The 27641-nt window shown below is 61.3% G+C and overlaps 1 protein-coding gene across 1 annotated transcript; it reads right to left on the bottom strand.

Moving 5' to 3' along the window:
* Positions 1-27641, bottom strand: EPHA8 (EPH receptor A8). Its single transcript, XM_012650864.1, has 17 exons — positions 27635-27641; positions 26357-26460; positions 20035-20698; positions 12903-13058; positions 10424-10759; positions 6832-6956; positions 6601-6763; positions 5253-5346; positions 4417-4484; positions 3457-3618; positions 3110-3295; positions 2764-2825; positions 1968-2177; positions 995-1144; positions 723-913; positions 257-430; positions 1-138 (listed from the first exon to the last, which is right to left on the bottom strand). Exons 1-17 carry the CDS (start codon positions 27639-27641, stop codon positions 24-26), a joined length of 2967 nt encoding a protein of 988 aa, XP_012506318.1. The 3' UTR covers positions 1-23.

Genomic DNA, 27641 nt, shown 5'->3' with positions numbered 1-27641 from the left:
CTGCTCGGGCCCTGCTCCCCGGGTCAGAGGTGCCGGTGGGGCCCCTGGGTGCTGGTCAGCTGGGCCCGCATGGTCTGGATGCTGCCCAGGATCTTCTTCTGGTGGCCCATGAGGGTGATGCCCAGTGCACGCACGTCCCTGTGGAGGAAGGTGGCGCTGGCCAGGCGGGCCTGGGAGGCAGGGCCATGCCCTCCCCCGGAACTGCCTCTGGCTCCGAGCCCCTGCCCCCGGGGGCCCACCCGCTGCCCGCACTCACTGGGCGTTCATGCGCAGCACCATGCCCAGGGAGGAGTAGCCGCCGGCAGCGAAGTGGTCTCGGTATCGGCCCATGCGGATGGAGTCCAGCCAGTCCCCCACAGTGAGGCCCCCGCCGCTGCCACCGCCCCCTCGGAGGTCAAAGCAGCTGCGGGCGAAGGCAGGGGCTGGGCACCTGAAGCACAGGGGCTCTTGGTGAGTGGCCGTCCTTGGGGACTCTGGCACTAGCCACCCTCAGCCTCCGTCCAGGCATCCAGACCGGGCAGCAGGCAGAGCAGGGGTCTGAGAGACCAGAGCCTTGGAAGGAGTGGGGTGAGGAAGGGCCAGGTGGGGTCTGGTCCAGGGGTCAGGGCAGAGCCGTCCCAGGGCCTGGATTAAGTCCGGGCCATGTCCGGGGTAGGGGCTGGTCTGGGGCAATGCTGGGACGGCAGCCTGGCCTCAGGGGAGCTGGGGTGGGTGCAAGGCACCTGCTGACAGTGGCCGTGGCCCTGAGACTCTCGGGGCTGCGGATCAGTGCGTCGAGGACGCTGACGATCTGGGGGAAGCGAGGCCGCTGGGCCCGGTCCTTGTGCCAGCAGTCGAGCATGAGCTGGTGCAGGGCACGGGGGCAGCCCATGGGCGCCGGCAGGCGGTACCCCTCCTCCACGGAGCTGATGACCTGCGGAGGCGCAGCGCTGGCTCGGTGTCCCTCCCCGCGAGGCCCCACCGCGCCGCTGCCCGGCCGAGGCCCCGCACTCACGTCTCGGTTGGTCATGTTCCAGTAGGGCCGCTCCCCGAAGGCCAGCACCTCCCACATGACCACGCCGAAGCTCCACACGTCGCTGGCCGAGGAGAAGGTGCGGAAGGCAATGGCCTCGGGGGCCGTCCAGCGGATGGGGATCTTCCCTCCCTGCGATGGCCGCGGAAGCGTTGAGGGGCGGCCCAGGCCTCGCAGGACCCGGGCCCGGCTCCCCCCGACCCCAGCCCAAGTCAGGGAGTGGCCTGGGGCCGTTTCCCCTTCCAGGAGCCCCTGTTCCGGTGGGGACACCCGCCCCACAGAGCCGCCGTGGAGGCGGACTGGAGGGAAGGGTGCGGGTGCCTGGCACACCGGGGCTGCTCCGCACGTGGCCGTCAGCAGGCCAGTGCCCACACAGGGGCGGAAGCTCAGGGATCGTGGACGGGTAGTTTCCTAACTCTACTCTCCCTCCTCTTGTTTTTTTTTTTTTGGCCACAAAATCCTTCCTCTGTGTGAAACCTTCCTCACCTTCCTCAGAGGCTCAGTGGGACAGACCCGGAGGGAGGCTCTGCCTGCCAGGGGAGGGGGCGGAGCCCTTGGGGTAGTCCCTACGGGACCCCTAGAGAAGCCCTGATCTGCATGGAACACGTTTGAAAATGGCCGTTTTTTAGCGAAACTTTAGAGACAGATGAGGAGTCTGTGTGATTAAGAGAGATTCCAACCTGCCCGAAGTCCCCCAGGGAGCGAATGGCAGTAGGGCCCCTCCTTGGGGCTCCCCCAGGCCACCGGGGGTCAAGAGCGGCAGGTGAGGCTGTTCTTACTTCCCAAGGAAGGGACTTGGGTGGAGAGAGGAGACCGGGTGTGCCCCAGGTTGGGGGCACCCCTGAGACTGCCAGCTTCACTCAACTCCCTGAGCAAGAGCCCTGGGTCGGGGGGCCCACTGGTGCCTCCTTGCCCCCTGTCCCCAGCCTGGCGGGAAGGGGTGTGGGCCACGCACCGTGGTGGTGTAGGCGGCATCGGGGTCGTCCTCCAGCACCCGCGAGAGCCCGAAGTCAGACACCTTGCAGACCAGGTTGCTGTCCACCAGGACGTTGCGGGCGGCCAGGTCGCGATGGATGTAGCCCAGGTCTGAGAGGTAGCGCATGCCGGCGCCCACGCCCCTGAGCATGCCCACCAGCTGCATGATGGTGAACTGCCCGTCGTGGGTCTGCAGAGGGACACAGCTTGGGCTTCAGGGCACCCAGCGAGGCACCTGGTCTGTGGACAGGACCCTTCCCATCCGTGCGATGCTTGAGAGCTGAGCTGGCCTTGGCAACTTGCAAAGTGCTCCCCCCGCATGAAGCACCTCGCAGTCTAAGGTTGATTCTCTTGGCCCCATTTACACTCACAGCAACCCTGGGAGGCAGGTGGGGCAGCGACGATCGCTCAGCCCCGGGGCGGAAGGAGAGATGGAGGCCCGGGAGGTTAGGCGCTGTGCCTGAGAGCACCCAGCACAGACAGGAGCTGGGGATCCAGCTGTTCCCGCCACAGCCTCGTGCTCCCGGCTAGGTGGGGCCTGGACCCCCACAGAGGCCCCCCTTAGCCTGTGTGCAGGGCAGCAGGACCCCGTGGAGCAGAGGCTGCGAGGCAGTCAGACTGGCTGTCCTGAAGACCCCCTCCCTAGACCTGCTGCCCCCCTTCCCCAGGCCTGTTGGGTCCAAGCTGGGCAGGGGCTGAGGGCTTCGGGCTGTCTCCCAGCACCCAGACCAAACTTCCCTCCCCCAGCCCACGTGACAGGCCGGGCAGCCACGCACCCTCAGGAAGGCGTCCAGAGAGCCGTTCTCCATGTACTCGGTCACGATCATGGCCAGGCGGCCTGGGGAGGGGTGTGGGGAGAGCGGGCTCTTGGTGCGGGTCAGGGCTGCTGATCAGACCCCCCAGGAATGTGCCCCCACCCCAGGAGCTGGGCTGGCACTGAGGACCCCAGGGTGCCTACGGTTCCTACTGGGTTCCAGGCCCTGGGCACCCCCAGAGTCACCCGGGCACCTGAGCCAAGGAGACAGGGCCAGAGCAGGGCAGAGTGAACCAGGGGATGGTCCTAGAGCCCTGTCCGGGCAGGAGGGGCCCTGCAGGGTAAAGCTGTCCTTGCCTGGCACCTACCGCGGGTGACGACACCCTCGAGGCGGATGACATTGGGGTGGTCGAACTGACCCATGATGGACGCCTCGCTCAGGAAGTCCCGCCGCTGCCTCTCCGTGTAGCCAGCCTTGAGGGCCTTGATGGCCACGGGCACATCCCGCTGCCCCGGCACCCGCAGCCGCCCGTAGCAGACTTCCCCGGACTCTCCTGCAGACCCCGAGAGTGGCGGGCGGGGGAGGGCAGTGGGACCCTCCTTCCCCGCCCCAGACCCCCACGCTGGGCCTGCCGGGCCCCTCGGTCTCCCCTTCCTCCCCCCAGGTGCCCTCCGTGCCCCCCGTGCTGTCCCCACCTCACCACCCGGCGCTCACCAGATCCGATGATTTTCTCGATGTGGATCCTGGAGGCCTCGATCTCTCGGGTGAAACCGCGGCCCGCCCGGCCCGGCTCCTCGTAGGTGTGGGGCTCCGCGTAGAACTGGGGCTCTGGCAGCTTCCCCGGGGGGTGGTGCAGGGGCAGGAAGACAGAGGGTGCTGGGGCCAAGGGAGAGGGGCCTTCAGTGGGGTCCGGGAGGACTGTCTCTCTCCCGGCATTCCCTGGGCCTGGGGTGGGTCTGGGGGAGGGGGATGGGTGTCTCTGGGAATGTCTGGATGTGGTGGCAAACAGTCGGTGCCCCATAAGTGCTTGCCCAGTGAAAGTGGGGTCTCTGTGGAGTAGCTCTGGGGTCTCTATTGGGCTGTGGAGTCTCCAGTGAGTTCTGAGCATGTCTGTCATTTTCTGGGGTCACTTCTAGAGTCCTTGAGATCTTTCTACATTGTTCGGGGTGGGGATGTGGCAAAAAAAAGTTTTCACTAAAAGTGTCCCCTTGGACTGACTGAATACGGTTCCCTGGAAGACTGTGTTAAGAAGGATTGTGAGGCTGCACTCAGGCCCATGGCTGACACTGACGTCTGGCCTGGGCACAGGACTGGGACGTGGAGGTGGCACCCCCAGATATGCCTTGTTTTCTGTGGTCTTTACAGAACCCTGAAACTCTCTGCAGTAGCAGTCCTTGTCCACGAGTACATGAATGCCCCGGAGCACATGTGAGTGAGTGTGCACGTTTGTGCATCCCTGGGAGAGGGTCTCTGGCATCCTCGGGGAGGTCTGCGAGCCCAAGCAAGGTGACAGCACTGCCCTCTGGGCACTGGGTGCCCGGGGACATCCTGTCTCTGGGGCTCTGGTCTCTTCTGCGGGCACCTTTCTCCTTCCCGCCTGCGCCACCTCCAGTCCAGCACGGGGTCCCACGCTGACCGCCGCTTTGCCCCCAGGTCCCTGGGCCCTGCACTCACCCTGCCCATTCTGATAGTGCATCTTTTCCTCGTCTGAGTCCTGGAAGGCCTTGCTGTAGCCACAGTGCCTGTGGAGGGGGTCACCGTGCTGCCTGGGGCCAGGCCATCCCCAGCCCCAGCCTGGCCCCATCCCTGGGAGTCAGGGCTCCTCCCTTCCACTGCCCTTCCCCGACAGCTCGGCTCCTGCCCTGCGTGGAGTCTGCAGGGGAGTCCCCAGCCTCAGGCTCTCAGCCCAGTTGCATTGTGACAGCCGTGACAGTCACAAGCATTTTGTGAGCTACGAAATGCCCTCAGGTCCACCTGATCCTCACAGCAAAGCTATGAGCCCTGTGTTACGTGAAACCACCCCTGGGGGAGGGCTTGGGAGGTGGGGCTGCTGCTGCCAGCTCCGCTTCGTGACCTCAGCAAGCTCCTTCCCTTCCCCAGGCCTTGGTCTCCCCATCTGTGGGATGCTCCTCCCATTCTCGCTGTCTGGGACCCTAAGCCGGAGCTCGGCACACTAGCCCGTCTCCACCTCCCTCCAGGATGGAATGGGAAAGGAGCAGGTGACTGAGCATGTCTTCAGTTTGACAGACCTGGGTTCATGTCCCAGCTTGGGCATCTGTCAGCTGTGTGACTTGGGCAAGTGGCCTGACCTCTCTGATCCCCAATTTACTTTCCTGCAAAAGGAGGTTAGAATCTCTACAACACTGGAGTGTCATTAGGTTAAATGAGATGGTATGTTTGTAGATGAGTCAGCCCCAGGCACGTGGGGACTCCTGGCTCGGTGGGGCTGGAGGCAGGCAGGAGGCACAGCACGCTCGCAGGGGGTTGGGGGACTGGGCCAGGCCACCCACCTCTTCTTACAGATGAGCAGGAGCAAAAGCACCACCAGGCCCGTGATGAGTGTCAGGCAGATCCAGACGATGGTCCGGGTGTCATAGCGGGGCCCTGCAGGGGGAAGCCAGGGTGGGGGGACCAGGCTCTTAGCTCTGGCCTCAGGCCCAGAGTCTGGCAGCCCTACTGGCCTGTCTGGGCACCCTGGGGCCCAGTGGGCAGCCCCCTTAGCCACGAGCCAGCCCAGTGTCAGGGCACAGGTCTCCTCCTGCCCTGCTCCTACCTACCCTCTACTGATCTTCCCCCTCAAGACCCTGCTGCCCTGGGCTGCCTGGCTTCCCAGCGCTTGTGCCGCTGCTTGCTGGGACCATGTGACCTGGAGAGAGTCATGTCACTTTTCTGAGCCAAGCACAGATGAGCAAAGAAATGCCTGTCCTTCCTGTTACTCTGACAGCGACAAGGCTGAGAGCTGGACACTCAAGCCTCCAAGAACCCTCCCCACATCCCTTCCAGGGAGGTCGAGTGCTACCTTCAGTTTTCAGGCTCAGAGAACTCAAGGAGTTTACCCACAGCCACACAGTAATGAGATTGGAGGGGCACATCCGGGCAGTCTCGAGGTGGCACCAGGCCTATGAGCACTCGAGACACAGGTGCCAAGGGGGTGCTGGGCGGGGCGGCCATAATCTGCCCAGCACCAGCACGTGGAGGGTGCCACACACAGATGGGACCCTGACTGGCTGGAGACGGGGCAGGGGCGAGCAGCAGGGACAGCCTCAGCGTTTCCCAAATATGGAAGTGCCTCGGGCTCCCCCACATTGCTGGGAGCCCAGCCCCAGGACTTCTCAAGGGCCAGGGCGGGGCCTGAGAATTAGCATTGCTGTTGGGTGCCCAGGGGCTGCCGCTGGCTCCAGGCCACATTTTGAGAACTCCTGAAGGCCAAGAACAGGATGACACTGGAGAAGGGGCCTGGAATTTGTCCCCAAACTGACCAGGTTCAAATCTTGCTTTGCCGGGCAACCTCGGGCAAATCACTTTGCTGCTCCGACCCTCATTTGGGGACGTGGACAAACCGCTCACTAGTGTCGTCTCTGGGACGATCATGAGGCTATTCTGCTGCAAAGGGAATCGGGGCCTGGGGGTGATGCCTGGCAAAAGCCAGCGGGTGACGGGGCATTGCCGGCTCTGGCACCCTGGCAAGTAACCTCCCTCCCTGAGCCCCCGCTTGCCACCTGTAACGATGCCGCCAACAGCCCCGCAGGACAACCGGAGCGGAAGTCCTGGCCGGCACCAGCTCAGCGGGCACTAGTCCCTCCTCTGCCCCGTCCTGGGCTGGGTGCGCGCCCTGCCCTCCCCGCTCCCGGCACTCACGGGGTTTCCCGGTCTCCACCTCCATGGCCTGGCTGAAGCGGCCACAGCCTGCCGAGGTGCGGGCTCGGACCTGGAACACGTAGCGCGTGCCCGGCTTGAGGCCCGAGATGGTGGCGCTGGTGGTGACGGCCTTGAGGGTGGAGTAGCTCTGCATCTCCTTGTCCTGCAGGGGAGGGTGGTCAGCCGGGCCCCCCCGCCCCTGCCCAGTCCCCCCGCCCCGCCCGCAGGTACCTTCTCGTAGTACTTGATCTCGTACTCCAGGATGATGCCGTTGGGCTGCTCCGGCTCCTGCCACAGCAGCGACACGCTGGTCTGGCCCGCCCGCTCCTGCCGGATCACCACCACCTGCGACGGGGCTGGGGAGGCCGCCCCATCAGACGGGCAGTGGGGCGACGATGGGCGGCCTCCCACCCACCTCTCCCCAGGCCCTGTCTGGGGACCCTGTCCTGCCCCAGCCCCGGGAGAGCCAGCACCCTCCTGGCCTCCTGGCAAATGGCTGGCTGCCACCTGGATCAGCACCGCGGGGTCGCCTGGCCCAGCCTGACCGAGCCGAGGCCTGGGTCTCCTGCTCAAGATGCTGGAGGAAGGAGGGAAGGACAGGAGGGAGGGATGGAGAATGAAGGAAGAGGCCCCCACTGCCTGCGTTTGGAGGGCACGGGTTGGGACAGCTCTACGTTCCCAGGGAAGGTGAGCTGAGCCCGGGGCCCATGCGAGATCAAGTATCCGTCCAGTCGCACTGGGTCACTGGGCCCCCTCCCTGATCGACTCGCCTATTCCCTCGTTCATCCATTCCCTCCCCCCGGGTTACCCCTGAGGGGAGTCTGCAGAGAGGTGCCGGATACAGACACAGCCACAGCCAAGCTGAGGGACCTGCTCCCTCCAGCCCCGAGGCCTCCCGTCCCTCTGCTCAGCCCAGTCCCACTCTCCCCCCGCACCTCCCACATCCCCCACCTGCCCCGTGTGGCTGGTTCTTCCCTCACGTCTGGGCATCCTATCTCCCCAGCTGGCCTGGGAGCTCCCTGAAGGCAGGGGCTGCACATAGTAGGTGCCTAATAAATATCGTGGGATGGCTTCTGACATGAAAATTAACAAGCAACTCCAGAGTGGAGTGGAAGGGTGTGGCCCAGCCTGGGAATCAGGTGTGGGCTCAGGACTCGGCCCTCTCTCTTGCCAGCTGGGCCCTGGGTAGGTCAGTGGCTGTCTCTGGGCATCGGTGTCCCCATCTGTAAAGTGAGGCTGGTGGGCACCACCTGCCAGGGCAAAGTGAGGGTTAGATGAGGCCACTGTATGGAAGGACACGCGGGGAGTGTTTCTGAAAAACCAGGGATGTCCCAAGGCAGGAGGTGCTACAGGGGTGGGGCAGAGAGATGAGACCAGGACTCAAGGGGAGGGAATGGGCTGAGCTTCTGGTGGGCTCCAGGAGGAGGCGGCTGTGGAGGGAGGGGCCGAGGGGCAGGCAGGAGCGACACAGTCCTCCCCATTGGCTCAAGGCTGCCGTCTGCCTATAGGCCCTATCCCTGAGCTGTGGGCTTCCACTTCCTCTCCCCAGGAGGCACCGGGCTAGGACCCGGGGACACTGTGGTGCCCAAGAGAGCCCCCAAGGAGCAATGGTCTAGGAAGAGAGGAAGGAAAGGAGAAAACCTGCCAGCAGGATTGTTGCAGGTGGTTCTGGTGCCGGGCAGGCAGAAGGAGGGTACCATGCTGGAGGGGACCTCACACAGGACTGGGAGGACACGGGGCCATTTTAGCTGCATGGTTAGCGTGGCCTCCCAGGGCGGAAGGACAGGCCTCGGAATGTTAGGGGGCAGAGCGAGTCACTGGGAAGGAGAAGCAAGGCCAAGAGCAGCGGCAGGGAAGGGCTCGGGCGCTCAAGAACGAGGACCAGAGGCCAGCACGGCTGGAAGGGCGAGAGCCAGCACAGGAGAGGACGGGGTGGGGCTGGAGGGTGGCAGGGGCGAGGTCACCTGGGCCCACCCGGGTCCTTAGAGTCCGGCTGCAGGTGCGCTCAGCCTGAGCTGTTAAAGGGTAAAGGCCCAAGCCCAGCCCCACTTCGCGTGGATTTCTGAAGCTCGCTCGGGAGGGGTGCAGAGAGCAACCTCGGGGACAAGGCGGGAGGGGCTCCTGTGGCGGTCCAGGCGACAGCGATGGCGTGGATGGTGGTGGGCTGGTTTTGAAGGGAGCCCCGTGGGACTAGCTGGTGGATGGGTGTGGAATCTCAGAGTCAGGGTGACAACCTGGGTTTGGGGCTGCAGTGACCCAGTGGTCGGGGGGCCAGGTCCTGGGCTGGGTCTCTGTGGCAGGGGCAGGTGTGGGGATGCTGTCTGTCTGTCACACACCCGAGCAGAGATGGGCGTGGGCAGCTGGAGCCCCAGGGAGAGGTCTGCATGGGCGGCAGCATGAAGGTGGAACTCAAAGCCGTCGGCCTTGACAAGGCCACCCAGAAGAGATGGACCTTGGCGCGCAGGAAAGAGGGGGGCCTGGGACGCACGGGGAACCCCAGCCCTTAGGGGCTGTGTGACGAGGGGGCTGCAAAGACCCAGGCCAGGCAGGGGGAGGGAGAATGGGGGTGGTCTTGGAAGTGGCTGTAAGAGAAAAGTGTTCTGAGCAGGAGAGAGCAGGGTCAGAAGCGCCCAGTGGACGTGGCCATGTGGGGGTGTCAATTCCCGCAGAGAGGTGAGGAAGACGCCGGATTGGAGTTGCCAGAACAGGCCACAGAAGAGAGGAAGTGGACATGGTGGGCACAGACGGCTCTTCCAAGAGGACTTTATGGGAAGAGAAACAACAGGCTGGAAGGGAACGCAGGCTCGAGGGAGGGCTCGTTCCCCGTCTGACGTCCGGCAGACCGGGTGCTGTCTGAGCACCCCGCCCGGCCGGCCTCTGCCCTCGGCTGCCCCGAGAGCTCTCAGCCCTGGGCTCGCCGGTCCCTCTCACTGTTTCGCCAGCACCTAGCACAGCACTTGGCGTTTAGTGGGTGCTCCACAAATGCCGCTGAACGGGGGAGGCTCCTGCAGAGACGGAGCCCTGGCCCAGCGAGGGGGGTGCCCTGGATTCGGAGCTGGGGGGCTTCACTCAGGAGTGGGGCAGCCCTGGGCTGGATGCCTGGCTCTGCCACTTCCTGGGCAGCTCTCTGGGCCTCGGTCTCTGTCTCTGTGACGTGGTGGGAATAGCGTCCGCTGGGCCAGGGCTGCGTGGTGTTGGGAGGAGACAGTAGGTAGGAGCCCGGGGGTCACAGACACGCTCGAGGGTGGCTGTTAACAGCAAGCTGCCCTCGGCGGGCTCTCGGGTCAGGCAGGACCCCCCAGAATTTGAAAAGAAGGCGGTTCCAGGGGCTGAATCCAGCCCACTGACTGGCGAGAAGCAGATGAATGGCTGTGCTCCATGCCAGTGTGACCAAAGCCACCCCGGGGCGGCAGTGGCAGCTGTTCTGGAAAATGATCATCAGAGTAATTTCATTTTTTAATGACATTTATTGAGCATTTACCCTGGGCCAGGTGCTGGGCTAGGCATTTTCATTCCTTTCCTGGAAGCCTCAGGACAGCACCTAAGGCCGGCACTGTGACTCCCATGGCACGGAGGAGGAAACAGGCCAGAGAGGGAAGTTCTGGAAGCCAGGCTTACAGGGCCATACTACCGTGCTTTTTGGATTCCTCCCGCTTACAGAACATGCTCTACTGTAAGAGCCTCTGGCTCTGGGTCCCGGTGGGGAGGGCAGGGCCCGCGAGCCACGCACTTGCCCAAGGCCCACAGCAAGTTCGCGGCAGCCCTCAGATCCCCGGGTGGGCTCAGGGCTGGGGAAGCGGGGGCACGGAGCGTCGCCGCCTACCTGCCTGGTTCGTGGTGATGTTGACGACGGCAGCCTGGCGGGGCTCGGGGCTCAGGTCGGACACGCCGTTGACCGCCTCGATCCGGAAGGAGTAGTTCATGTGCGCCAGCAGGTTGGCCACCAGCAGGCTGGCCTGCACCAGGCTCGTCTGCTGGGGCACGAAGCGGGTGCCGCTCCCACACGCCTCGCAGTGGCTCAGGGCCCAGGGGCAGCGGCGGCACACGGCGTTGTAGGTGATGTCACTGCGGCCGCCTGGGTCCAGAGGAGGGGCCCACTCCAGAGTCACCGACGTCCCGTTCACGCTAGAGATCAGGTTTATTGGTGCCGACGGAGGCCCTGGAGGCAGAGGAAGAGAGGTGGGGGTGGAGGGTATTGATCTGGGCTGGTCCAGCCTCGCACTGTCAGACCAGGGGTTACCCAAGGGAAAGGCTCCCCTATCACATTTGGGGTTCCTTAAGGATAAGGTCACATCTGTTCCATCCTCTGGATGCTCCCCGAGGGCAGAGGTTATGTCCCTCTGACCACGGTGTCGGGGTCGGGGTACAGAAACCCAAGGGCACCCACCCCACCCAAGCAGGACCACGGGGATTCCCGGTTTGTGCTTCCCAAGTTCTCGTCCAGAGCAGGAGAGAGACGCACAGTCCTGGGGCACCCACGGCAGCCACCTGCTTGTGAAGTGACCCAGTCGTTTGCAGCCACATCCGTTCCTTAACCCATTGCTGGATTTAATGTAAAATGCCACTGAGCACTCACGGTGGGTCAAGCGGAAACCGCAGGCAGACTGCCACGTGTCGCCACGGCTGTGTGTGCCGAGCAACCCCTCCCTCACCCCCGGAATGGGGGCCCCATCTGGGCGGCACAAAGACTTTGGGGAGAGAGGAGCAGCCCCTTGGTTGAGCAGACCAGGCGCGGGGCTGGGGGGCACTCGGTTTGAGCAGGGGGACGTGGGGGGCTGTGTGGACCCCTCGCCTCAGAATTCAGCTCCCAGAACCCAGGCGGGGAATCTTAGATCTTCAGAAAATGCAACCGCAGGAGCTCAGAAGCACAGAGAATCTTACCATCCGAAGAGGAGAGAATTTTAAAATCTGAAGGGTCTGGAATACCAAAAACCTAGTCTTTTTCAGTCTTAAGCTTTCTAGGACCTTAAGGCACTGGATGGTAGGGCTGGAAAGAAACCGGGGTCCAGCCAGCTTTGTGCAAGGGTCCGTGACCTGGAGCCGGGCCAGCCTTGCCCGAGCGGCCCCTCTGCCACCATGTCGCCCAGCTACCTTCCGCAGGTCCCAATGGGGAAAAGCACAGGTCTGGGCAGAGCAGAGGGGGGAGGGCGGGCACAGGTGTGTGTGAGCGTGTGCAGGCGCAGACACTCGCACATGGACGTGGATCCACCTGGACTGTCACACACCCGCCACGCGCAGGGAGCCCGGGGCTCGGTGGGGATGGGTGAGTGGGAGGGAGAGGGGTCTAGGCTGGGGCAGATCCTGGGGCACAGTGAGAACAGTCCGAAGTGCCCCTCAGCCCCCACGAGAGCCCAGGGCGGGCAGACAGGTTGGGCTGAGCGGGCCGGGCTGTGAGCAGCCCCTTCGGGGCAGGGGAGGAGGGAACACAGGGGCTGCGTCAGCGGAACCCAGACAGTCACGCAGCCCTGCAGGCACGGGTGCCAGGGTGCCTCCGCGTGCCCTCAGGTACGCACAGCTGCACCCCGGCTAGGCACGCGCTTCCGTGCAGGGCCAGGTGTGCCCGTGTGCACACACGGCGAGTTCACAGACACCCTCCTTCAAGCTTCACGGTGTCTTCTGCGTCCCCCTCAGGCGCCCAGACAACACGCGCGGCCCTAAGGATCCTTCATACACGTGAGCACGAGTGTGCATCGCGCGCTCACACGCAGGCACAGACACGGAGCAGATGTCGTCTGCAGGAGCGGCTGCAGACACACACGGTCACGCAACCGCTGCAGGCATCCCAGGGCACACACGGATTCAGACACACACCTCCGCGTGCGCACACATCACACGCGCTGACGGCGGATGCGGCATTCGGCAGCTCCGACCAGCTCATCGAGGGTGACGGCAGTGGGGCACCACGTGACCCCACGCTCACCCTCAGGTGACCGCCCTGGCCTGCCCACCCAGCCCCCAGGACATGGCTTCACAGCCAGGCGTGAAGATGACCAAGGCCGCCAGGGTGAGGAAGGGCATGAGTCCGGCCCTAGTCCGCCCTCTGGAGAAGGGAGGAGAGACCAGGGAGGGAAGGAGAGATTTCCGGAGAGATCGCAGGTGACACATGGCAGGGGCTGGGAGCCCAGAGAGGTCAAGGCCATCCTTGAGGGGTCAGACACCCTCCCAGCCGCAGACTGGCCCCTGGCCTGAGAGAGCCACCTGCCCCTGCCCCACCCACAGAGAACGGGCTCCCCGAGGACCCCGAGCATGGGGGCCTGGCCCAGACTAGGGCTCGAGGTGCCGGGGCCTGGGGTGGTACTCACGGGTGCAGGCTGAGGACGGGGGGTCCAGGGCTGCGCGGTAGTAGCTGAGGTCACAGCGGCAGGCCTGGGCAGCCGGGGCTGCAGAGTGGCTGTGGGGAGGGCAGCGGGCGCATAGCTGGTCCCCAGCGGCTGACTTGTAGAAGCCCAGCTCGCAGGCTGTGGAGGAGAAGGCGGCCACAGGTGAGCCAGCCAGGCCACCCTGGTGGGCCTTGGGGACAGCTCTTACTCTGACCCAGAGCTTCCTGGTGGAGCCCCCAGAGGGACAGAGGTGCAGACCTCCAGCATTGCCCAGTGTAGCCTTCATGTGCAGATGGAGGGATGGAAGCACAGAGAGGGTCTGTGGCTGAAATGGGGTTGCACAGCAAGTCAGGGCAGAGCTGAGGGTGGGACCCTGACACTGAGTCCCAGCCCCAAAATCGGTCCCACCCCTGAGCTTCTCCAAGTCCCCTGGCCTTCCTCCCACGGGCCTCTACCCAGGCCCCGTCTCCAGCCTCAGTGGGGAGGTGCCGTCCTGTCCTATATGGGACACTGGTCCTTAGGCGAGACACCAACCTTAGGGGCTGAGGGCCAAAGGAGAGTGTGGCTTGGGTGGGACAGGGAATGGGGTGGTGGCAATGTGACTGGACAAGAGGCACACGTGGCAAGTCCCGGGGCTCCCAAACACGGCAGACACGAAAATACAGATTCCTGCCCCCCTGGATGCCCGTTGGAGGAGCCACTTGGGGGCCCAGGACTCTGTATAATGAGCCCCCACGTGAGGCAGCCTGTCCAGGCAGCGCAGGCTCCTCCCCTCCCAGACTCACCGTCACCCTGGCTGGGCCTGACCCCTTTTCCGGTTGTTGCCCCCTTGGGCTCCTCCCTCACCTGGATGACTCCAGCCCTGGCTGCCCACCCCGGCTGCCCGCGTGACCATTCACCCAGTCAACCGCGCCTCTGGGTGCCGGCTCTGGGCCAGGTCTGTCCTGCGCCCCGGAGGCAGCCGTGAACGGGGGCCACAGTCTCGGCCCTCAAGGGGCTGGCGTGTCAGAGCGGAAGACACAGCAAACAAGGCCGAGAGCACTTTCCGGGAGGGAAACAGAGAACGAGGCAGCAGAGGGGTAAGCGGCAGGGGGTAGCTCCCTTCCCCAAGGAGGGGATGACGTGTGAGCTGTGGCCTGGAGGAGTCCACTGTGCAGGGCGTGGAACAGTCTAGGTTGAGGGAATCTCGAAAATTCGAGTCTCATTCAGTCACTAACTGTTCAACTCCCTCACTGGCTCCCCAGGGCTTAACCAATAAAACCTGGCATTGAAATCCCTCCCTGCCAGACCAACGCCGCCTGCAGCCGCCTGTAGTGCCACCCTCCCCCCAGCCTTAGGCCACACTAAAGCCCTGGCATCCACTACACCCAGCAGCTGTTTCCTGCCTCAGGGCCTTTGCACGTGCTGTGACTGCATCCTGGGATGTCTTTTCTCCTTCGTCCACCTATCGAGCTCTTCTTTTAAGATTCATTTATACTGATCCTTCGCTGAAACTCTTCTAGACCTCTGCACACACAGAGAGAGAGAGAGAGAGAGAGAGAGAGATAGAGAGAAGAGAGAGAGAGAGAGAGAGAGAGAGAGAGACAGAGAAGAGAGAGAGAGAGAGAGAGAAACGACCATTTCCTTCCCTGCTTCTGCAGTCCCTGAGTGGTCTCACCACCTATAACACCACGGCTGGACTTATGTTTCTGTGTGTCTGACTCTCCTTCTAGACTGGGGGGTCCCTGCGGGCAGACCCTTGTGAGTACAGGTAGGGCTGCCCTGTTCATCTCAGAGGCCCAGCGCCTGGCACAGGGCTGGCCCAGGACAGGAGCTGTTAACACCAGCAGGAGTTTTCACACTGAGTCGACCCCACCAGTATCTGCTCTGGGCAGACAGAGACTCCAGAGGTTCGGGTGAGCCGAATGCCACCCAGCCAGGCAGCTCCCAGCTGCTTCCATGGAACCGACGTCCTTTGCGACAGAGACCACCAGGGAGCTTACTGGGATTCTGTCTCCACTTAATCCTGTTCTGAAAACTCAGTGCTTGAGAGCAGCTTCATTTGAAAAGACGTCACGTCATTTCAGAGCATTTCATCTTTGGATGTTGATCGTATCTCTTTATTATAATAGCTAAAACCAGGTTAATTTGTAAAATTTTACGAACTTCAGAGAAAACCTGGAATCAAGAGAAATGATAATGCCCTTAAGTTGCTTTGCAGACTCAGAGGCTGCGGGGCTTGTAAGTTGTGGGGTTGGGGAAAACAGGCCCCAGGTTAGAGGCATCTTCTCCCCTCTGAGGAACCCCAAAAGGGCACAGGCCCGACTGGGGGCTGGGCTTGGGGCTGGAGCTCGGAGTCGTGGGGGCTCCCAGGTGACATCCTGTGATCTTGCCTCCTCTTCCCAGAAGCACCCTGGGAGGCTCAGTCCTGGGGCCCAGCCTGGGGCACAGGCTTCTTCCGAGCCCAGGGAGCCGGCAGAGATGGCACCACCAGGAGGGGGCTTTGCAGGGAGGTATTATTGAACCTGTTGTCGCGTTGAATGACAGTAATCCTCACTGTAATTATCGGATGCACGTCTTAGCGTCACATGTATTCCTTCCCCCAACATGTACTGAGCTTCTGCTATGGACCCAAGAGAAATACGGGCTGGTCCTGCTCGCAAGGATCTTTCCGAACAATGAGGGACAGACACATCGATCATCTCGCTGTGACGTGTGGCCTGAAGGAAGCACAGCACGGTGGCCGCCTCTGCAAGTCCTTGACCCTTTGCAGAGTTCATCTAGTCCTTGCCAGGCACGAGCAGAGATTCCGGAGCAGGCTGCCTGGGTTCTCGTTCTTGCCTGACCCCTTTTCCTGGGCTAAGTGACATTGGGCAAGTTGCTGGAACTCAGTTTTCTCATCTGCGAAGTGGGGAGAATAATAGCACCCACCTCGTAGGGCTGGAGTGAGGACTGCCCGAGTGAATTCGTGTACATTCATGCCAGGAAGGTGCCCGGCACTCATCACGACAATCGGGTGTTGCTGGCATTAATACAACTGTTCCAAAGAAGAGGAAGCGGAGGCTCAGGGAGCTTGAGTGCCCTGCCCCAGGTTCCCAGCTGATCAGCGACACGAAGCCAGGTCGGGGAGCCTCGGGAGCTGTGGCCGTCCCCCTGCTCCTGCCCCCCGGCCTCTCAGCACCGTCCCGGGGCCTCGGCAGTCCTCACACACGCGGCTAATACCCCTATGGCTATAACGTGTCAAGGCCAGATTAATCCACGCAATGAAAATGAAATAATCTTTAATAAGAATACTAATCACCAGGCCTCAGGGAGCCCGGAGACCTGGAGGCTGGGCCGGGAATTAATGGCTGAGACAGATGGAGCGGCTCTGGGCGGGGGCCCGGCCCTGCCCGGCGACCCAGGGTGCTTCCGGAGTCTGCGTGTGCCCGGGTGTCGGGCTGTGGGCCAGGAGGGGCTCCTGCCCCAGCCGAGGGCACCTTGCCCAGGCCGCCTGTCAAGCCGGCAGCTGCCTGCGGCCCCGGCCACCTCTCTGCTCTCCCCCGCAAAGAGCTTGAAATTTGACAAATAAGGTGTCCGCCGGTGGACGGCCAAAGGAAATTAATTCTAAATCAGATTTTAAACACAGTCAGGAAGGCAAAAGAGCTCGTCGTTCACGCTCCCCCTCTGAAATGAGACTCTGATATTTATAGAAAGATGATTAGGGCCATGGAGGGTGATTTATATTCTGCGTCCAGGTGACAGGAAGGACGGCAACCAGGACTTCAGGCTCTGGGCTGCGTCTCCATTGGGTGATGCTCCGAGAGGTCCTTCCCCTTTCTGCAGCGAGTCTGGGGGTGGGGAGGAGGTAGCCAGCATAGGGGGAGGTCAGTGGGTCGGGAACTGCGTAGCGTGGGAAGCTTTCCGGTTGAAGAATTGGGAGATCTGAGATTCCATTAATTACTCCTTGCTGTGTGCCCTTGGGCCAGTCGCTTCACCTCTCTGGGCCTCCATTTCCCCACTGGGAAACCGGACTAGCTGCACATGGCTCTGACATTTTCCCATGGGTCTCTGAGGCCTGAGTTCAATCTTAGCAGGGCCTCTACAGAGCCGTGGGAACGGGTAGGTGCCTTCTCCTCCTGGACTGTTCTGTCTTCCCCTGTAAAACCAAGTGCTGCCCACCAGCTTCTGAGGGGAGCTCTGAGGGTGAAACCAGAGCGACGGGAACCCCGAGGCAGGGAGGGTGGCTGTCAGTGAGGGCCCCATTAGGGACCCGTGCTGCCCTTCCCGAATGAGGTTACACAGACAGTGACAGAAGCCCACCAGCGGGGCTGAGAAACGTGTTTCCTTGCGCGACTTAAAACCGCACTGCGTTCCCAGATCTCACTGCCTGCAGTGTACTATGAATTAATATTTTTTATAAAACCTGTAATTATCCTGCAACTGGCATAATTATGTTGCATTATGATTTAAATGTAAAATTCAAAACAGGCTGCAATTCCCTAACCCTGCTTTGGCACTTCTTTATTATTTTTATTAGTGTGCCAGCGGTGCCAGGAAATGGGCGTGGTCTTGGCCACTCCCAGCCCCGGGCGGTCCTGCTGCTCAGGCCCTGGGGTTTCCACCAAGAGCCCTGCCCTCGGCACGCTGTGCAACCGTGGGAGAGACACATTCCCTCTCTGGGCTCCGCCTCCCACCTCTGCCAGACAAGAAGACTGGAGCGTGACCTGAGACCCCTAAGCGAGGCCTTGACCCCAACGTTAGGAGGGCGAGTCTGTGTCCTACAGACAAGTGTGTCTCGGGGCACACAGGACAAGTGCCTGGCTCATCTGTGCTCAGTGGCTGAATCCAGAGTTGGGGGCAGAGGTGGCCTTGAGTGGCTGTGCACTGGCTGGCGGCCCGATTGTTACGGCCTATGCGGTACCAGTTACTACCCATCTGAATGGCACCCTAGGGAGGAGGGGAGTGGGGCTTTAAAGAGGGCACTGCGGACAGAGGAAGCGGCTCAGGGCTCTGGAGTCAGGTAACCCAGGATCATATCCCTACTCTGCCACTTAAGATGAGAGGCCTCAGTTTTTCTCACCTGTAAAATGGGGCAATAATACCTCGCTTAGAGGACTGTCGTAAGGATGTGAAACTGCGTGAACTCCCTGAAGGCAGGGACTCCAGGTGCCTCTATCTCTGGTGCTCGAGACACAGTAGATGCTCAACAGAACCAAACACTGACATAACGTGTAAGAAGCACTTTGAAAGTGCCTGGCACATGGCAAACACTTGGAAATTGTCACTAAGGCCTTTTATCATCCCCATCAGAATGAGAGGGTGTGGGGAACAGCTCGAAGGGAAAACAGCCTGGGGGGTCAGAGAGGGGCTAAAAGCCTGCAACTGGCTCAGAGCAACATAGACCTGCCTTCGGGCCCCAGCTCCACTGCTCACCAGCTGTGAGGCCCAAGCAGATGACACTATCTTGTGTGCCTCAGTGTCCCCATCTGTAAAATGGAATTGTACTAGCTGCCTTGCTACAATGAGCAAAAAATGAACAGGTGTGTAAGGGGCACCCCCGTGCAGGCTGTGAAAGCAATGGGGGGTTTGTTGTTATTCTCCATTGGAAAGCTGAGAACTGCAGGGACGTCTGTGCCAGGAGCCACGAGAAGCTGGTGGCCCGGGGAGTCTGGCAAACCAGGCTACCGAGGGCAGAACAAAGCCAGAAACAAGCAAATGTCACAGAAGGTGTTCTGGGGTTGGGGTGCAGGATAGGCGAGAACTCATAGCAGTTGGGGTGTAAAGAAAGATTTCTTAGGAAAACCAGAGAGCCTCCGGGAAGGGCTGGGAAGGGCCCGGTGGCTGGAGGGAAGGTCCTGGTCCCAGAGACCTCTGGGCAAGACAGCTCCTCTGTTGGACGGCTCAACTCTGTAACTACCGCGTATCACCCGAGACTCTGAGCCTATGCCCTGCTCAGTCCTGCTAGCACTGAGGGGCCCCGCCTGCCTGCCGGGGCCAGAGGGGTGGGTGCTGAGGACTGACGGTCCCCCTCACTGCGGGCCCAGGGCCTGTGTGGTAGCAGCAAAGGGCTAGGAGGATATTCCCAGCAGCTGACAAGGGCCCCATCCCAGCTTTTATTGAGGGCGTCTGGGGACAGGCCCTGGTCTCTCTGATCCCTGCGTAGGAGCAAACTCTCCCCTTCTCCTCCTCAGCCCTGGGGAACCAATGGTCTCAAGCAGCCATGTGTCGCTGTGCCCCGGGTGGCGGAGCTGCCACGTGTGCAGCTGCTGGGGAGACCAAGGAAGGGCAGAGAGGAACCAGGCTGGGACCAGCAGCAGCTGGGGCATCCGCTGTCTGTCCACACGGGCTCTCCCAGCATGCCCTGCTCTCAGAATGCGTGCTGCACACACCCTGCGTGGGGTCCACTACACACACACGCATGCACACACACATGCACACGTGTCTGCACGCCACCTGAGGCCTGGCTCACTCTCTGATGCGGGAAGCCCAGAAGTACATCCATGGGTACAGGTGCCACCCTAGGTCATGACCCAGGGGCTCTCTGCTGTCTCTTCCCATAAGTCCCTGGATAAGGGCCCCCAGACACAGGCAGCCTGGTTCAGGGGCCCATTGACAGACCAGCCACGACTGTGCTCCCTGGGTGCTCCTGCCCACACACCTTCCCAGCTCCCCGCCACCGTACTATTCTCCCAGGGCCCTGGGTCCACTCCCTCTACCCTACGGGTTAGAAATTTAGCAGTTGTGAACAGCGACTCTGGAGTCAGACTTCTGGTTTCAAATCATAGCTCTGCCACTTCCTAGCTGTGTGACCTTGGGCAAGCTGCTTTGCCTCTCTGTGCCTCAGTCTCCCCATCTATAAGACCAGGATAATAACAGTCCCTATTTCATGGGGTAGTGGTGGCAAGGAAGTGAGTTAACACATGCAAGGTGCTTAGAACAATGCCTGACATGAGTTAGCCTCCCTGCTCCCCTCCCCCTTCCGCCTCCCACGCCCTCCCCTGACACACAGGCACACAGGTGGCCGGGTGTCTCTGCGGACACAGGAACACTGAGGTTTACCATCCTCCCAGGTGCCGTGTGCACCACCCGGATGCCTGCAGACTCCGACGTCCCCCCCACGCCAGGGGCCCTGCCCACGCCGAGGCGCGCTCACCCACACAGGCGTCCCGCCGCTCCTCGTAGCCGGCGCTGCACACGCACTTGCCGATGGGCACCAGCCACTCTCCCTCGGCGCTGCAGTACATCTTGGGCGTGTCCCGCTCCTCCGAGTGCCGCACGCACTGGCCCCGCACCTCCACCAGCGAGGACGAGTCGGCCCCCGTCACCGCCTCCGAGAAGGCAGCCAGATTGCGCACCATGGCGGGGCACTTCTTGTAGTAGATGCGCAGGGAGAGGATGGCGAGGCAGGCGCCGATGTCCTGGAAGGCCAGGTAGAAGCCGCGCTTGCTCAAGGGCCCCACGCCGCGCACCTCCGTGTTGAGCTTGAGCCGCCGCACACCCAGGTCGGCGCCCGTGAAGCTCTCGTCGGCCGCGATGGTGTCGATTTTGAGGAACTGGCTTTCCTGTGTGCTGGCGCCCAGGTCGCGGTCCGACTCCAGGTAGTAGAGGTTGAAGGTCTCCTTGCAGGTGCCCAGCACGCCGGGCATGCTGTTGCAGTCGCGCAGGGTGAACTTGATCTCGGCGTAGACGCGCCGGGCGCCGTCCCGGGGCACCCAGCTCGTGCGCAGCCAGTTGTTCTGGTTGGGGCTCATGACGTTGCACACCTGGTACGTGTGGATGGGCTGGAAGGACTCGTCCACCTCGTTGATGGAGTCCCACTGTGGGCAGAGAGAACACGGCCCGCTCAAGCACCTGGTCCTCTTTTGCCAAAGACCCTGCCGCAAGCCACGTGCGCTGTGTGTGGAGTCCTCAGAAAGAGGAGGAGGGAGATGACCTTTTGGTAGATCGTCACAGCTGCCAGATGCCAGGCACCCTGCAGACGTCATCGCACAGAAGGCCATGATCCTTCCGGGGAAGGGTCATTTACTGACTTTTGACAGATGAGGAAACAGAGGCTCAGATATGGGAACCGTATGTCTGAGGTCACGTGCCTGGCTCGCGAGTGATGGGTCTGCATTGGAACCCGGGCCTGTCTGAGGCTGAAGCTCTGACCTCCTCTCTGTATAGCTGCTCCTGTCGTCCCTAGAGTGTGGGGACTTGCTGGGGGAAGTCAGCGAGTCCAGTTCCCATATCAGCTGCAGAGGGATCTTTCTAATATGTCTCTCCCCCCTCACATCCTCCAGCAGCTCCTCCTGCTGGTGCTTGTCCAGTGACTGCCTGTTGGAACGACTCCCCCTGTCCTCCGCCTAAGGCTGGGACATCGTGGGCTGGCCTGGGTTCTACCGGAGGGAGTGTCAGGATGCAGGAACCTCGAGTGTGATTGCTTCTGTGCGGGCTGCTGGCTGGCGTCGGTGACTCAGAAATAAACCAGACAGGCTCAACAGAGTGAAAAGACAACCCACGAAAGGGGAGAAAATATTTGCAAGTCACACATCTGATGAGGGATTAATATCTGGGATATATAAAGAATCCCTACAACCGAACAACAAGAACAAACAGTCCAATTATAAAATGGGCAAAGGACTGGAATAGACATTTCTCCAAAGAAGATATACAGATGGCCAGATAGCTCATGAAAAGATGCTCCACATCACTAGTCATCAGGGAGACTCAAATCAGAACCACGCTGAAACACCACTTCATTCCCATTAGGATGGCTACTATTAAAGAAAAAACAACAGAAAAACTAACTAGCGTTGGCGAGGATGTGGAGAAGCTGGAATCCTTGTGCGTTGCTGGTGTGGACGTAAAATGATACAACCGCTGTGAAAAACAGCATGGCGGCTCCTCAAAACATGAAAAATGGAATCACCATGGGATCTAGCAATTCCATGTCTAGGTATAGACGGATCCAAAACAACCGGAAGCAAGGTCTCAAGGAGAAATTAGTACGTCCTCGTCCACAGCAGCAGGGCTCACAACAGCTAAAGTGCGGGAGCCCCCAGGTGTGCCTGAAGACATTAGCAACACGTTGCGCACGCACACGACGGAACGCCATTCCGCCTTAAGAGGGAAGGAAGTTCTGACACGTGCCTCAGCACAGGTGAACCTTGAGGACACCACGCTCGGTGACATGGCCCAGACACGAAGGGACAGTGTTGTATGATTCCACCTATATGAGGAGCTTAGAGTAGTCAGGTTCTTAGAGACAGAAAGCAGAGTGGTTTTAGAGTCTCAGTTTTGCAAGATGAGAGGAGTCCTGGAGCCGCACAGTGGTGACGGTCACACAGCAGTGCGAACGCACTTAATGCTGCTGAACCGCACACTTGAAAAGGGTTAAGCTGGCACATTCAACGTTACGCGTATTTTACCAGCATAAAAAAGAAAGATATTTCAGAAATATTCCCTGCCCTCGAGTGCCCCCAGGCACAGGCCAGCCGGTGGGGGCCGATGTGCCAAAGGGAGCAGGAATCCAGGTGGGCGCAAGACTCCCAGGCCCCTCCCGGACCTCCTGGATGTGACATCTGCATGTTCACCGCTGGCCTGGCCCTGGGCTGAGGCAGGAACCTCTGGCAGCGGAGGGGACTGTTGGGCTGAGCTCAGCGACTCCTGAGGGCTCTGAGGAAGACTGGGGCGGGCAAAGGTGGGGTGACGAGGGCAGAGGGAGGGGTCGGGCTCCCTGTCCTGGCTCCATGATACATGCAACACCTTGACTGTCATCTCTATTGCTTAAAGGGGAGGGGAGCGGATGACCATGCTTCACGATGTTCTGAGAACCCGTGGGGGTCAGAGCTTACGGTCCAAGCACTAGAGTGGAGGCCATGGGCGCCTCAAGTCTTTTCCTGCCTAAGGAGCCTCGCCGTCTGGCCTCGTCTTGACCTCAGTGCCCGCACCTGTAAAATGGGTTCAGACAGGCCCCACCTCAGCACGGCTTGAGAGGGTGCAGGAGGAAATGCGCGCAAAGTGCCTCGCTCAGCCCGGCACGGGAAGGCACTTGACGAACGGGGCTAGCCCGGGGCTGACCTGGCAGCGTCTACGCAGCCCACTCTGCCCGCCTCCCGCGACCATGGGGGAAGATGTCCTGCCTCCTAGGGGGCCACAGGGAGTGCCAGCTTCACCTGAAAGAGTTTGTGCTTCCTGATCCCCCACCCCAAGAAGAACGCCTGCCCCACGCCCCACTCTGCAGCCAGAGGCAGCGCTGCAGCACATCTGGGGCTAAAGTCACTGTCACAACTAATGGAGCACCAAAGAGCCAGCCAGCTGCTCCCCGTCTGTTTCCTGCCAGGGGCCCGGATGCATTAATCAGCTCCATCTGAGCCCGCTCCAGCTGCCCCACTGATGCCAATGGCCTGGCCTGGCCCTGCCAGCCCTAGGAGCTGCCGCAGATGCCCAGAGTGGCACAGGCTCCGAGAGGCCTGCAGCAAGGGCAGAATCTGTCCTCTGCCCGGGGCACCTCTACCCAATGCTGAGTGTCAAGCCCCAGAAATGGACACACTGCTCCCCCAACTCTGTCCTCTTCCCGGATCAGAATGTGGTGAACCAGCTGTGCAGCCCCGGGGATGTGACATCCCCTCTCTGAGCCTTGGGCTTCTCATCTGTAAAATGGGCAGCTAACGCCTGCTCCGTCCGTCTGTTCCGGGGGTGGTGAGGATCAAGTGAGGCTATGGAAACGAACAAGGTGTCCTCTTCCCGAAGGCAGCGTCCCGCAGTAGATGGCGATTCGCCAGGGGACCAGGGGAGGCGGGGCACATGCCAGCGTGTGCAGGTTCCCGGAGCAGAGCGGGGCGCAGCCTGGTAAAGGGCAGGGGTTCTGGGCCAGGCTCCCCCAGCCTTAGTGGAGTTGTTAACCTCCCAGAGATTCCAGGTTCTCATTGGTAAAACGGCCTTTTCACGGGTCACCCCACTGATGACATCTGCATGGCGAGGACGCTATGCCCACCCCCGTGCTGTGCACGAGGAGGCGGAGCCCAGGTAAGTGACCTGCCCGGACCACGCTGGCTACAGGACGCAGAGCGCCAGCCCTTCAGGACCCAGCACTGTGCCCTTCAACTGAGTAACGTGTCTGATGCTGGGGACAGCTCTTGGTCCTTGTCCCCAGGCCACTGAACAGAGGAGCAGACAGAACCTCAAGGACGTCTCCAGAGGGTTCCCAGCTGGACAGGACGATTGCCTGGAACACTTCCTAGCGGGAGACGCCCAGGCCCCTCCCCAGACCTCCTGGGGGTGGGAATCCGCATGTTCACCTGCCAGCCTGGCCCGGGTTCAAGGTCTGGGGAGTGTGGGAACCAGGCGCTTCGCCCCAGCCTTCTTTCCTCTCTGGGTAAACCAGCCGCCAGGCCCCATAAGGACGGGGGTGGTCTCTGGCTCAGCAGACGGTGCAGGATTGCCTCCCACCCCTCACAGTGAGGTCACGGGGTGCCTCACCACCCGCATTCCTGAGGTGGCACGAGGGACGGAATGCGGGCTCTGGGCCCAGAAACCTGAGTTCGCGTCTCAGCTTGCCATCACTTGGAACCTGTCTGAGCCTCAGTTTCCTCATCTGTGAAATGGGGTAGCTGTATCCACCTTGCGGATTGGTTGTGAGGATTAAATTAGATAAAGTCTGTGAATTGTAAGGAGCTACATGAATATCAGTTGTCATTATTTGCTGTAACTCCCAAACAAAATGAGAGAACGCCGAGCTATGCTGCACAGCACCCTGCAAACAAAAGAACCCAGATCACCAGGGTGACCAGTGTGACCGTCCAAAACACAAGTCCAGCCACACTTCCCAAAACCCCAGTGACTCCTGGTCACCCTAAACGCCAAGTCTGAGGCTCCGAGCAGGACAGAGACACCCCAGAGCCAACCTGGGGCCAGGTGTGCCCTGGTTGCTGGGACTCAAGGAAATGCCTACTCAGCCAACAGCTGAGCCCCGAGCCTCACCTCCTCATGGTCGGCCTCTGCCACAGGCCGGGCGGCCTCGTTCCCCAAAGCCCTTGCACACCCACGCTCACCCCGGGGCGACAGCCACACTGAGTGCTTCACAGAGGAGAGAATGGGGCCCGGGGAGGTTAAGGGACACCCCGAGGGCCTGGCCTGCATCCCCAGGCAGGGCTGACATGCTCAGGCCTGCAGCGCTGGCCAGGAGGTGGGGGCTTCCTCCTGGCTCTCGGGCCTGGAGAGTCAGGGCCACATGGCCTGTCCCAGCTCCCTGGAGCCCAGAGCAGGAGGGCTGGTGACAGCAGGCTCAGCTCACTGCTGCCTGGCGACAAGACCCCCAGAGAGAGGAGTGGGGTTCCGTCTGGACCTCCAGCCACAGGCCACGAACGGCCCAGATGAAAACCCTACGCCGAGCCACGAGAGACTCTCTTCGTAAAGTTTAACTCTTGGTGTCTCTAGAATCATCGTTACGGACATTACTGTCCCTCTGTCCCCAGAGCCATGGAAGCTGAAAGGGCTCATGAAAGAAGTGTGGTGTGCGTGGGGTGCGTGTGTCTGTGGCGGGTGTCTTGGTGTGTGTGTGTGTCTGAGCATGTTGGCGGGGGCACATTTGCGTGAGGTGACAACCAGGTGAGATAATACACACTAGTAACGATGCCAATGACCATTACAAAAGCCCACATTTATCGAGGGCCAACCACGTGCCAGGCACGATGCCAAGCCTGTGTGTCATCTCCCCTCACCCTTGCCACAAACCTGAGGAGGTCATCACCTTTCTATAGACAGGGCCACTGAGACGTGGGAAGGTGACGTGGTGACCCAGGGCCACCTAGCTCATCATCACCAGGCCCGGGGCTCACTTTTACTCTGCTGCCCCACTCCATAGGATTCAGGCCCCAGTGGGGGACTGGGCAGCGCAGCCCTGGCGCTGGGGCCCACCCTGCAGGAGGGTGGGGGAACACTGCTTGCGAGCACACGACCCACAGGGACCTGGTGGGCTGAGCCCAGAGTCACCATGAAGGCCAGATGGGCCCAGGGCTTGGCCACAGTGGGGGCTGGCAGTGCCACCCAGGCGGTTCTGACAACAAAGAGAGAGACCAGCAGTGGCTCCAGGGGTCAGAGCAGCTCCCGGTGAGGGCAGGGCCTCTGGAGGAGGGGACCAATCCCGAAGGCAGGAAGGCCTGGCTTTCCTCAACGTCACTGTGTTCCGGGCTACCCTGGACCTGGTCTTGGCGCATCGTGAATCTGCAGGCCCAGGGCGTAGACATGAGCATCCCCAAATCTAGGGCCTCAGACCTGAAGAATCGGGAGCCCAGTGCCAGGGCTGGTCTGTAATCCCGAGGGTCTATGTGCACTAAACAGCTAAGAGATCCGCAGCTCTGCCTCTGACTTCTGTGTGTCCTTGGGTAAGTTCCTTTGCCTCTCTGGGCCTCTGCTTCCTTTTGATCCTATCTGAGTCACAGCCTCTCTTCACTCACAGAGGGATGGCACTGTTCCCACTGCCCGTCACTCACCCCGTGAGCCGGATACGTGAGCCAGCCCCAGTCTCCATGGATGGTCGACGTGTCCAGCAAATTCACTGTAAAACGGAGACAAGAGGACGTCAGGCCCCTGCGACCTCCTCCCCAGCCCCACCAGGGCAGCCCGTCCGAGGCATGCCAGGCCACTCTCAGCCCCTAACACACAGCTCCGTGTCTTTGTCCACCTGTTCCCTCTGCCTGGACGCCCTTTCCCGCTGCCTCTACCCTTGAAGGCCCAGTTCAAGTTCTGTCTTCCCAAAGCCTCCTCACCATCCTGGCCAGAAAGTGGTCTTCTAAACTCCCGGAATATAAGTGCCCAAGTGGCAAATTTCCTTGGTTGGTGGCGCAGTGGGATAGTTAAGAGGGGGCTGGGGAGTCTGGCAGGCCTGGGCCAGAACCCCGGCTCTGCCACTTACGAGCTGTGTGTCCCTGGGCAAGTCCCTTCACTACCCTGAGCCTCAGCTTCCTCCTCTGTGACCTGGGGGGTGATAGTGGCTCCTGCCTTGCAGGGCTTCTGTGAGGAGGACCTGACCTTTGTTTCATGGAGGTGACGCGAAGGCATTGAGACATTCATGCTGTGAAGTCACGCCTCCCACCTAAGGACTGGTGCCAGCTGTATAATCATCCGTGTCCCCCGGGTGTTGCCTGGCATCTAATAGGCCCTCTGTGCACATCTGGGGTGTAGGGGTTCAGAGGGGTGAGAGCGGCCCCTTAGTGAGCACCTACTATGTGCTGAACTCTGCAAGGGGAGCTTTAGATGCCTCACCTGGGACCCACACGACGGCCCTGAGAAGTAGTCACTATTACCTCCATTTCACACATGGGAGGACCGAGCCGCAAAGCAGCCCAGGAGCTTGCCCGGAGCCCCGAGGGTGCAGCTGTTGGGGCTGCATTCAGAGCACCTGCGGCGGCAACCAGCGACAATACCGCCACCCCTGCACACCCGGGCCGAGCGGCAGAACCTCTGCGCAGTCTCCACGGTGGGGAAGGAGCACTGGTCCAGAAGGCAGGTCTACTCTAAGTCCGGGGACCCTGCACAGTCTCAGCAACACGGTAAAGAGCCTGCCTGTGGGGTCAGACACTCCCAGGCTCGTGTCTCAACACTGCTCCTGCACCTCTTTGACCCTAAGGGTGGGGTGAGGGTTAAGAAGCCATGTGAGAAGCCTGGAGCCAATGCCTGGCCCAGAGCCCGTCCTTACCAACGCCACTTCCCTCTCTCCAAGTGCCGTCCCTCCTGCCTCTCCCCAGTCCCCGTGGCCACCCCTCACTTACCCGGCAT

Source organism: Propithecus coquereli, unplaced genomic scaffold, assembly GCF_000956105.1.
Source record: "Propithecus coquereli isolate 6110/MARCELLA unplaced genomic scaffold, Pcoq_1.0 Scaffold341, whole genome shotgun sequence".
Lineage (NCBI taxonomy): Eukaryota > Metazoa > Chordata > Mammalia > Primates > Indriidae > Propithecus > Propithecus coquereli.
The sequence above is the reverse complement of the archived record's forward strand: the minus strand, read 5'-3'. Positions and strand labels throughout refer to the sequence as shown.